Raw genomic sequence first — 10,592 nt, forward strand, 5'->3', positions numbered from 1 at the left:
CCTCCTTGCCCCCTCCTTCCCCCGCTCCCTCCTTGAGTAACTGGGTCACAGTTAACCCCTGTGTTTCTTCTTGGCTCACCCGCCAGAGGCACCTAAAGCTCAAACTAAGGCACAGGCCTTACTGAGTTCCCTTGGCAACTTGGTGGGGGACCAGGGAACCAGGGCAGGAGCTAGGTCCCAGGCTGTCTTCTGTTGTGTCCCAAATGGTCCATTGCATAGAGGGAGCTGTGGTTAAACTTGGTCTGAATCTGTCCCTTGGCCATGGTGTGCCTGGGAGCCAGGGCTTAGGGGCTTGGGCTCTGCCTGGGACAGGTCCTTCCACTGAGGGGTTTGATTGTTCAGGTGTGCAAGGAGATGCACCGCTTTGAGAAGCTGATGGAGTACTTCCGGAATGAGGACAGCAATATCGACTTCATGGTGAGGACCTGGCCGGGCCCGGCGGGTGGCGTGCGCCCTGAGCGCAGGGGGCCAAGCTGGCCCCGGGTTTCAGTATTCTGTATGGAGCCCAGAATGGTTCTCTCCTCCCAGAGAGAATGGTCCTTGTCCATTTGCCCACACCAGCTGGCATTTAGAATCTGCAAGACAAGTCATTTGGGTGTCCTGAGTCTGCCTTCTTCCCCTCTTTGGTGGCCTTTCTGTCCCTGGTTTGGGTCCTATCTGAGCTGCTTTCCCTTTCCCAGACTCTTCCTCCAGCGTCTCTACCCATCAGTCTCAGCCAAGTAGGGGTGTCTTAATAAGTACCTGCTGCCCTGGCTGGTGTGGCTTAGTGGATTGAGTGCCAACCTGAGAAGCAAAGGGCTGCTGGTTCAATTCCCAGTCAGGGCACATGCCTGGGTTGTGGGCCGGTTCCCCAGTAGGGGGCATGAGAGAAGCAACCACACACTGATGTTTCTCTCTCTTTCTCTCTCTAAAAATAAATAAATAAAATCTTTTTTTAAAAAAAGTACTTGTTGATATGCAGAGGAAATCAAAGCAGTAGCTTCATTTACATCTATTTCCCATGTAATTTACCTATCTTAATACACTGAGTATTAAGTTTGATATCTTTTTTAAAGATTTTATTTATTTAATTTTAGAGAGAGGAAAAGAGGAGAGAGAAACATCTATGTGTGGTTACCTCTTGAGTGCCCCGTACTGGGGACCTGGCCTGCAACCCTTTGGTTCACAGCCCACACTCAATCTACTGAGCTACACCTGCCAGGGCTTAATTTTGATATCTTTAAAGTTAAAATTCTCTTTTGCTCCCAGAAAGAGGTAACTTTTTTATTCACTGCTTTTAAATTTATTTTTATTTTTTAAGAGTGGGAGAGAAACATCAATGTGTGGTTGCCTCCCATATGTCCCCCACTGGGGACCCAGCCTGCAACCCGGGCACGTGCCCTGACTGGGAATCGAACCAGCGACCCTTTGCTTCATAGGCCTGCACTCAATCCACTGAGCCACACCAGCCAGTGCACTTTCACTGTTTTTGATTATGCACCTGAGGATGCTGATTCTGACAGCCCACCACCCCCTGTCTCTTGGTCTCTCCTGCCCTTCTTGTCTCTGTCTGTCGGGGCTCCTCTTCCGCAGGTGGCCTGCATGCAGTTTATCAACATAGTGGTGCACTCGGTGGAGGATATGAACTTCCGGGTCCACCTGCAGTATGAGTTCACTAAGCTGGGGCTGGAGGAGTTCCTGCAGGTGAGCCGGGCTTGAGTCCTCATAGGGCGAGGAGCTTTGGGGCAAAGGACCAGCTTAGCCATATCATGAAGGGTTTTTCTTTTATGAAAGCCTAGTCAGGGCTGCCCCTGGAACCCCACCTGTCTTCTCTGGCATGGGACTCAGACCCTCCCACAGAGGGCGCCCGGGCAGGCCGCTCCACGGGGTGAGAATCTGGCACAGCCACAGCAGGGACTCCCTGGGTCTGAGGCTCTAGGAAGCGGCCATGGAGGGGGATGAGGGCCAAGTCTTTCTTGGGAGGCTCCCCAGCTACGACTCCCTCTGCTCTCCCCAGAAGTCAAGGCACACAGAGAGCGAGAAGCTGCAGGTGCAGATCCAGGCGTATCTGGAGAACGTGTTCGACGTGGGGGGGTTGTTGGAAGACGCTGAGACCAAGAACGTGGCCCTGGAGAAGGTGGAGGAGCTGGAGGAGCATGTGTCCCATGTAGGTGGTCTTCCTCTGCTGCCAGAGCCACCATTGTGGGGGGAGGTGATGGGGACATCTGAGCCTGAGCCAGCCTACCTATCCCCATATTGAGCCCAGGGAAGCCTCAGGCACCCCCGGGGCTCTAAGGCATGCTTGGGCCGAGGCACTGGATCACCCAGAGACTGGAACACACACTGACCTCCAAGACTGGGTGTGAGTGATCTCCGGCTTGAGAGAGTCAGAGACCGCCATTTGTCTTGTCCAGTTTCATGTGGTCTCAGACCCTGGGCCCATGGAAGTGATGTAGGGAAGCCACCAGGCCAAGCTGCCTGTGGGGCCCGGGTCCTGACTGGGGTTCAGGCTGTACTGAGTGCTGAGGCTTTAGGGCCAGCCCTGGATCTGCCCTTTTCATCCTGCAGCTCACAGAGAAGCTTCTGGACCTAGAGAATGAGAACATGATGCGCGTGGCGGAGCTGGAGAAGCAGCTGCTGCAGCGGGATAAGGAACTAGAGAGCATCAAGGTACCAAGTAGTCGGGGGAGGCAGGCCCTGGCCCCTGGCTGCTGCTGCCGCCAGGGCCTGGGGATCATTGTTTTTCTTACCTGAGTCACGTCTAGTCCTTGAAAATCCAGATCTTGATTCATGACCTTGAGGCACTCAGATGAGGGTGGGCTGATTATTTCACCCCATTTTCTAGTGGGAGAGGGAAGCTGAAGTCAGAGTGGGCCGGACATGCACAGAAGAGGTGGGAGCATACATGGCATCCACGGGCACCTGCGGGGTCCAGGGCTGTTCCTGCCAGCCCATCATGCCACTCCCCCCCCCCCCCCAGGGCTGTCCCCGCCCCTGCGTCAGGAGCAGGCGCAGAGAACCTGGCTGATACTAGGATATCCACCAAGTCTCCTAAACTGAAAGAGCAGGGGCCCCTCATCTTTCAGTGTCTTCTCTGTCCCTTCAGCTAACTTTTTGTTCCTTATAAAGTGAATCACACCCCAGCCTCCATTTCTTCCAGAGGAATACAGTTGTGCTGGCTCTGTTGAGCTTGGTACAGACCTGCTGAGCCCCTGCTAGGAGTCTGCAGTGCTGCATTGGGAGCACAGAGGCTACACGGATGGCTGAGGCAGGATCTTGTCCATAGGGGGCGCCCAACTGAACGAGTACACAGGCCAGGAGAAATGAGAGCAGTGCCCCGCACAGAGGGCTGACAGTTGCATAGCAGGCTGGCGGTGGGTCAGGAAGAGTTACACAGGGGCATCTTCTGCCAGGGCTTTGAGGGACCAGCTAAGGCTGGAGTGGAGAAGAAGGGCACGGCCGGACTCTTCGCTCCCCACCAACTTCCCCTGGTCCCCACCCGGTTTTCTTGGGCTGCTGCTGGGCACGCTCCCAGAGACCCTAACTGGGAGACCCCTGGATAGGAAGTCTCACTCAGGGGCAGTGACCGCTGTGCCTTCAGTCCTCTTTTCTGAATGCTGCACCTGCTCACCAGGAGACTTACGAGAACACGAGCCACCAGGTGCACACGCTGCGGCGGCTCATCAAGGAGAAGGAGGAGGCATTCCAGCGCCGATGCCACTTGGAGCCCAATGCCCGGGACCTGGAGTCAGTGGGCAGTGAGGCCCTGCCCCGGGTGGGCCCTGTGGAGCTGAGTGCAGGCCTGCCGGCCTCCGACCTGGACCTGCTGGCTCCAGCCCCGCCCCCCGAGGAGGCTGTCCCTCTGCCTCCTCCGCCTGCTCCTCCCCTGCCCCCACCACCTCCCCCTTTACCAGGTAAGCAGGACCCTGGGAGCTAGGAGGGGCAGTCTCATTGTGGGGCCAGACCAGAACCCCAGTCAGCAGTGCCTGCCCCAGGGAGAAGCTGGGGACATGTCTGTAAAGGCAGGCCAGAGAGGGTTGAGGGGTGGTCTAGAATCTGAGGGAAGCTCCAATTACTGGGGAGGGATGTCTAAGGGTGGACACGGACCTGTTTTAAGGGTCATAAAGCTGCTGCTCCTGGTTCCTCTGAAGACAGCCAAGGGGAGGGCTTAGATCAAAGCCAGAGACAGTGGGTCAGAGACCACCAAGGCCTGCCCCGTGGGGGTTAGGACCCCTGAGAGCCACTGGGGCCAGGAATGCAGGCAGCTTCCTTCCCTGAGAGACTTCAAGGCCAGGCTGGTGGGGCAGAGGGGAGGGGCCTCTGCAGAGCCTCTCAGCCACTGCACAATTCTCCCCCTCAGGCAAGTGTCCCCCAGCCCCGCCTCTCCCGGGTGCCGCTCCCTCTGTGGTGTTGACAGTAGGCCTGTCAGGTGAGTGTCCCCAGGGATCTAGGCAGAGCTAGCGGGACCATGGGAGTGTGTCTTCGGCCCCTGCCTCTCTGACCCTCCTTCCAAATCAGCCATTCGCATCAAGAAACCTATCAAGACCAAGTTCCGGCTGCCGGTCTTCAACTGGACAGCACTGAAACCCAACCAGATCAGTGGCACTGTCTTCAGCGAACTTGATGACGAGAAGATCTTGGAGGTAGCGGGGCCAGGGGCCCTGAGGGGGAATGTGGAGGCTGGGGACCAGGTTTCCCTCCTGGCCAGGCCTCCTGCCTCAGAAAAGCCCTCCAACTCAGCCAGCCGTGACCCAGAGCTGAGCTGATGCTGCTGGGACTGTGGCCGTGGCCACTCTGGTCCTGAGAGGCCACAGCACTTCTATTCTTGTCAACTCTTGCCAGGACCTGGACCTGGACAAGTTTGAAGAACTGTTTAAGACGAAAGCCCAGGGCCCTGCCCTTGACCTCATTTGCTCTAAGAACAAGACAGCACAGAAGGCCGCCAGCAAGGTGACCCTGTTGGAAGCCAATCGTGCCAAGAACCTGGCCATCACTCTGCGCAAGGCCGGCCGCTCGGCCGAGGAGATCTGCAGAGCCGTCCACACGTGAGGCTCCCACTGACCGGGCCCTGGTCCCCAGCCAGTTGGAAACCCAGTTCTGCACCTCGGACCCTGGCCTTCCCTGGATTCCCAGGCAGTGGCAGAACTGCCTCACACCCCTTAGTTATCTACTGGGTTGGCCAGAACTTACTGCACCTGTGCTGTGTGCCAGGCACTGTGTGAGATGCTGGGGATTCGTCCCAGACCTGCACCCAGTGGACTCCCAGCCTAGCAGAAACAGTCTGGGAACACTGGGTGATAACCACCAAGGTGATGGAGATACAGGCAGCTTTGGGAAAACAAGGACGGCTAGGTAGCTAAGTGGGTCATCAGGGAAGACTTCCCAGAGGAGGTGATGTCTTACCTATGACCTGAAGGAAGTATATAAAATCCAGTTCACATCCTGGAGGGAGAAGCATGGTGCCTTGGGTACTGAAAAAAGGCTACGGCCTTCGTATAAGGAGGGAAGTAGAGACAGCGTAGGAAGGTGGGCAGAAGTCCTGCAGGCTGGGCCTCCTAAGCCATGCTCAGTGTTTAAGACTTCTCCCTAAGAGACAGGGAGGCATTGAAGAGTTTTCAAGCAGGGCGTGGAACGTTCCCCTAGGGTGGTCCTCTGCCTCTGGCTCTGTCCTGCTCACAGACCTCATCCTCAGCCCTCCTAGGAGCTGGAGAGTAAAGGGATGATGGGTAATGTGGGCAGATGCCACGCCTGAAGGGCCTCCTGCCTCCTGCACAGGTATGACCTACAGACACTACCTGTGGACTTTGTGGAGTGCCTGATGCGCTTCCTGCCCACGGAGGCCGAAGTGAAGCTGCTGCGACAATACGAGCGGGAGCGGCAGCCCTTGGAGGAGCTGGCGGCCGAGGACCGCTTCATGCTGCTCTTCAGCAAGGTCGAACGGCTGACCCAGCGAATGGCTGGCATGGCCTTCCTGGGCAACTTCCAGGACAACCTGCAGATGCTCACGCCGGTAGGGCCCCCACTCAGTCGCGGTTGCCTGCCACACCCTCTCCACTGTCCACCTGCTAGTCACCTCCCTGGCTCTGCCTGCCTCCCAGCCCCTCGCTGCCTTTGCCCTTTCCTGGCCTGGGGTTGCTCATCCCTTCATCTTGCCTTCCAGCAACTCAATGCCATCATTGCAGCCTCCGCCTCTGTCAAGTCCTCACAGAAGCTGAAGCAGATGCTGGAGGTGGGGAGACGTTGTGGATGGGGGTGCTGATGGCTCCCGGGTCCTGGGTGGGGGCTGGGCCCATGCAGAGAAGAGGAAGGAGCCCTCGGGGCTTGGCCTGACCCCTTCCACACGTCTTTTGGACAGATCATACTTGCACTGGGGAACTACATGAACAGTAGCAAGCGGGGGGCTGTGTACGGCTTCAAGCTCCAGAGCCTGGATCTGGTAAGATGGTGGGGACAGTCGGGGGCCAGGAACCCCGGGGGACGGCAGCTGTGGAGCCAGCGTGTTCAGTACTCTCCCATTGCTCCTTGTCCCACCCCCCTTAGCTGCTGGACACCAAGTCCACTGACAGGAAAATGACATTGCTGCATTTTATCGCCTTGACGGTGAAGGAGAAATACCCAGACCTGGCCAACTTTTGGCACGAGCTGCACTTTGTGGAGAAGGCTGCAGCAGGTGAGAGGGGCCTGCCCCCTTGTTGGGCTCAGGACAATCCCAGGAAGGTCTGAGGAGGTGGAACACTTGGGTCTCTTTGTTTCTGGATTTTGTTGTCTGTTTTCTGACCACTTCAAAGCTTTCCGCTGGGGCCATGGGAGGGGCCACCCAGAGCCTTCCTGCAGGCACCAGACCCAGCGAAGCCCCCCTCACCTGGGTGGTGGGTGAGAGTGGGCAGAGGGAGGCCGCAGTGGCTCTCCACCCCTGACTTCTGCAGGCTGGGCCAAGACTGCGTTTCTCCGTGATATATGGGAAGTGCTTAGAAAGACCATAAAGCCGCTCAGACGTAAGGGGCTACTCTTCCCATCCCACTCATGGAAACTGGGCAGGCCAGAGGCAGCTCCCTGTTGGAGACCAGCAGTCTCTCTGGCTTACCTTCCTTTGCTACTTTGCTCTTTGGGATCGTGAAGTCCCAGCCTCCATTCATTCTTCTCACCCCTCTGACAGCCTGGCTAGCCTGGTGTGTTCCTCCGTGTCTATCTGGGTGGCTCAGGAAGCCAGAGCAGCTGAATGAGCCCATGTTGAGGGGGAGGGCCAGAGTTCGCTGTGGCCCTGGGCTGGGAGGTAGGCATGTTGGGCCCTGGGCAGGCCTCAGCTAGGGCTCTGGCAACTGCAGTGTCCCTGGAGAACGTGCTGCTGGATGTGAAGGAGCTGGGCCGGGGCATGGAGCTGATTCGGAGGGAGTGCAGTATCCATGACAACAGCGTCCTGCGGAACTTCCTCATCACCAATGAGGGTAAACTGGACAAGCTCCAGCGTGATGCCAAGACGGCTGAGGTGAGCACAGGGTGGAGGCTGGCAGGAGCAACCAGGATTAAGGCACTGTGTTCCTCTAGGTGGGTGTACTTTGGGTTCTTGGATCAAAGAACTTTTATCAAGTGCTGGCTGGCTGGCTGACATGGGGAAAGTGGGTATGGAGGTACGCAGCCAGCTGCCTCTGGGACCATGCCCTAGGGAGCGCCGCAGCCCAGCTCTTTTCCAGCCTGTAGGGGCTGAGTGTTGCTGCAGGCCTCCTGTCCCTGGTGGGGAGCCTGGCTTCTCCTTCGCCAGGCTGACCCCTTCCGCCCTTGCTCCCCAGGAGGCCTATAATGCAGTGGTGCGCTACTTCGGTGAGAGTCCCAAGACCACACCTCCTTCCGTATTCTTCCCAGTGTTTGTCCGATTCATTCGTTCTTACAAGGTAAACAGGAGAGAGGCTTTAAAAGAAAAAAGGCTGAGAGAAAATGAATTGATGGAGAGAGGGCTGGGCTTCAAGTCTGGGCTTTTCCCTTCTCCTCCTCTGAGTCCTGGGAGGGAGCGGTGGAAGCTGGCCACAGGCCTTAGCTGTGAACTGGTGGGCAGGGTGGGGGCCCAGGCCCTTCCTGTCATTGTTTGGGGCAGGAAGTGCCCCTCCACAGGGTGGCCACCTGGGGTTGCTGGTCCCACTGCCACCCACTCTCCACCCTCAGCGTCAGCCCCTCCCAGCACAACTTGTGTGAGCCTCACAACCCAACCCCCCCCCCCACACACACATAAACTACGGTTCTTAGGAAGCAGAACAAGAGAATGAAGCCCGCAAGAAGCAGGAGGAGGTAATGCGGGAGAAGCAGCTGGCTCAGGAAGCCAAGAAACTGGATGCCAAGGTGGGTGGGACCAGAGGAGGGGCCTGAAGGAAATGGGGGAAGAATTGGGAGGGGGCGGAGCAAATGGAGAGGAGGTGGAAAACAAGCCCACAGACCACCCAGAGGGCCTGAGGCTGGCGTCCAAAGGAATGGAGACAGGGCCTTTAGGGGTGGGGGGTTCTGGGCAGGATGGGGGGTGGGCTGCCACGCACAGTCAAGGGCAGTCTCGGACTGCATCCTGGGGCAGGAACCGTCCCCATGGCAGGTTAGTGATGAGTCCCTTCCCTTCGAACGCTCGGCCCCAGACCCCATCCCAGCGGAACAAGTGGCAACAGCAGGAGCTAATCGCAGAACTGAGGCGGCGCCAGGCCAAGGAGCACCGGCCCGTGTACGAGGGGAAAGATGGTACCATTGAGGACATCATCACAGGTGGGGCTCTCTTCTCCCTGGGGCCCGGGTGTCGGGCTCCACCCCCCAAACCTAGTCATACCCCTTGGGTTCTCTGCCCACCTCACCCCCTGGAGCCTGACCAGTGTCTCTCTCCTGGGCCGCAGTGCTGAAGAGTGTCCCTTTCACGGCCCGTACTGCCAAGAGGGGCTCACGCTTCTTCTGCGATGCAGCCCACCATGATGAGTCAAACTGTTAGCCCCCAAGGCTGGGGCCCTTGCCAGGTACCCAGCGCCACAGCTGCCCTCTGCATGACTTGGCACCGTCCTCTAGCTGCCTCGTGGTGATGGGGACACACACTTCCCTCCCTGCATGCCCCATGCTCTGAGAATTGTGGCTTATGCCCTGCATGTGCCCTCAGGGAAGTGGTATCTCTCCCACTAATGCTGTCCTGGCTTCTACTAAGACCCAGGGGTAGGGACCAGGCCACTGCCTCCCGTGGCTGAGCCTGAGGCCCTTCCTCATGAGGACTGGCAGTAGCTGCTGCCCAGGGGCTTCAGCTGTCCCTTGACTTGTTTCCCAACATCCAGTCTGCTGGGGGTCTCTTCCCAGTTCCTGGCTCTTGCTGAGCCTACCCTGTTTCTGCCACTGCCCAGTGGCCTCCAGTTGCCCCCACCTGGCCCTCTGAAAATGCAGAGCCCCAGCCATCTCCCAACCTTCCCCTCCAGCGTCTCTAAGCTCCTCCCTCATCTCACTAGTGGCTGGCTCTTCTCTGGCCATGTCTGCGAGCTGTTCCTACAGAGTGGGCCTGGCCTGGCCTGTTCACGGACCTCTGCCTCCCCCACAGGCCTCCAGCACCAGCCTGTTGTCATTCACCACCAAGCCAGGAGTGTGGCCCCTCCCAGCGTCCCCCCTCGGGCTCCAGGCCCCCACTGAGACCCTGTAGGAGGTAGAAGCACTTCAACTCCGAGTCCTACAAGTCCAACCAGTGGACCCGGAGTGCTGGAATCGGCCAAGAGCCCCATGGCGGGCCACGCTGCTCCCACCCCAGCTCCCACAGCTGCATCTTGCCTGCTGCTACTGTGGGCACTAGGTCTCCTAGGGCCTTGGTTGGCCCAGGTGCCTCCAGTACTGCACTTTGCCCCCAAGGTCTTCAACTTCATTTCCTAAAGGGTCGCGCCAAGGGTCTACTCAGGACCGGAAAAAACCATTTCCAGCTTTAGCCTCCATAGGCGCACCTAGGCCTCTGTTGTTAAAGCTGGAGGGACCAGAGGAAGGAGCAGCCATCCCTTCTCTCTCACAGCCCTGTGTCAGCTGTGGCCCACACACGTCCAGGTGTGGGGAGGCCTGGGGCCCACTTGGCTGTGCCCATGGCAAGAGTGGAGAGAGATGCCAGCCTTGCTGCCCTGGGCCCTTTCCATTCCAGGCTGTCCTTGCTGAGGTGGGCAGAGGGGCCCATTCTGCCCCAGCCCGGGGGCAGCTAGAGGGAGGGAGTGCCAAGAATTTTGCCTCCTTTCCTCAGCTCGGTTTTGAGGGGGCAGGAGGCATGGAAGTCTTAGCTGGCTATATTCTCAGTCCCCTGCCTGTTTATTAGCCCCTGGAAGGAAATACAGGGACCCACCCCTTTTTGTACATGGACCACCTCCCTTCTCTCTTGTACATAAACCCCAGCCCTTCTTTCTCTCAACAAAGGCTTGAAGCACCAGGCCAGACTCTGTCTCTTCTTTCTGAGGGTGGTGGGTCAGGGTGGCCATTTAGCTTGACCTGAGCCATGCGGACAGGAAGGAGGCTGGGCAGAGCTGCCATCTGCTTGGGGGAGGTGAGCACAGAAACCTGGGGATGAGAACCAGGGTAGGTGGGCTCTGACCGCACAAAGGGAAGCAGGCCTGGCATGAGACACAAGCGCCCTCTGCTGG

At 58.1% G+C, this 10,592-nt stretch overlaps 1 protein-coding gene across 5 annotated transcripts in view; it reads left to right on the forward strand.

Moving 5' to 3' along the window:
* Positions 1–10,386, forward strand: part of FMNL3 (formin like 3) — a 52,770-nt gene extending 42,384 nt beyond the window's left edge. For 2 of the 5 annotated variants that reach the window (XM_037031026.1, XM_037031029.1), the window contains 18 exons: positions 343–417; positions 1,573–1,683; positions 1,997–2,146; positions 2,548–2,649; positions 3,614–3,893; positions 4,340–4,408; positions 4,498–4,622; positions 4,822–5,024; positions 5,755–5,989; positions 6,140–6,208; positions 6,335–6,415; positions 6,520–6,649; positions 7,305–7,465; positions 7,767–7,868; positions 8,218–8,310; positions 8,595–8,718; positions 8,844–8,960; positions 9,524–9,610. In XM_037031026.1, coding sequence (XP_036886921.1) covers positions 343–417; positions 1,573–1,683; positions 1,997–2,146; positions 2,548–2,649; positions 3,614–3,893; positions 4,340–4,408; positions 4,498–4,622; positions 4,822–5,024; positions 5,755–5,989; positions 6,140–6,208; positions 6,335–6,415; positions 6,520–6,649; positions 7,305–7,465; positions 7,767–7,868; positions 8,218–8,310; positions 8,595–8,718; positions 8,844–8,935 — 2,202 coding nt within the window. In that variant the 3' untranslated portion in view covers positions 8,936–8,960; positions 9,524–9,610. Of the gene's footprint in view, positions 1–342; positions 418–1,572; positions 1,684–1,996; positions 2,147–2,547; positions 2,650–3,613; positions 3,894–4,339; positions 4,409–4,497; positions 4,623–4,821; positions 5,025–5,754; positions 5,990–6,139; positions 6,209–6,334; positions 6,416–6,519; positions 6,650–7,304; positions 7,466–7,766; positions 7,869–8,217; positions 8,311–8,594; positions 8,719–8,843; positions 8,961–9,523 lie in introns of all 5 variants that reach the window. The other 3 variants (XM_037031027.1, XM_037031030.1, XM_037031028.1) reach the window with 2 other exon arrangements.
* Positions 10,387–10,592: the final 206 nt, after the last annotated feature.

The sequence above is a fragment of the Sturnira hondurensis genome, unplaced genomic scaffold (assembly GCF_014824575.4).
Source record: "Sturnira hondurensis isolate 20B ecotype Veracruz unplaced genomic scaffold, ASM1482457v3 Scaffold0020903, whole genome shotgun sequence".
Classification (NCBI taxonomy): domain Eukaryota; kingdom Metazoa; phylum Chordata; class Mammalia; order Chiroptera; family Phyllostomidae; genus Sturnira; species Sturnira hondurensis.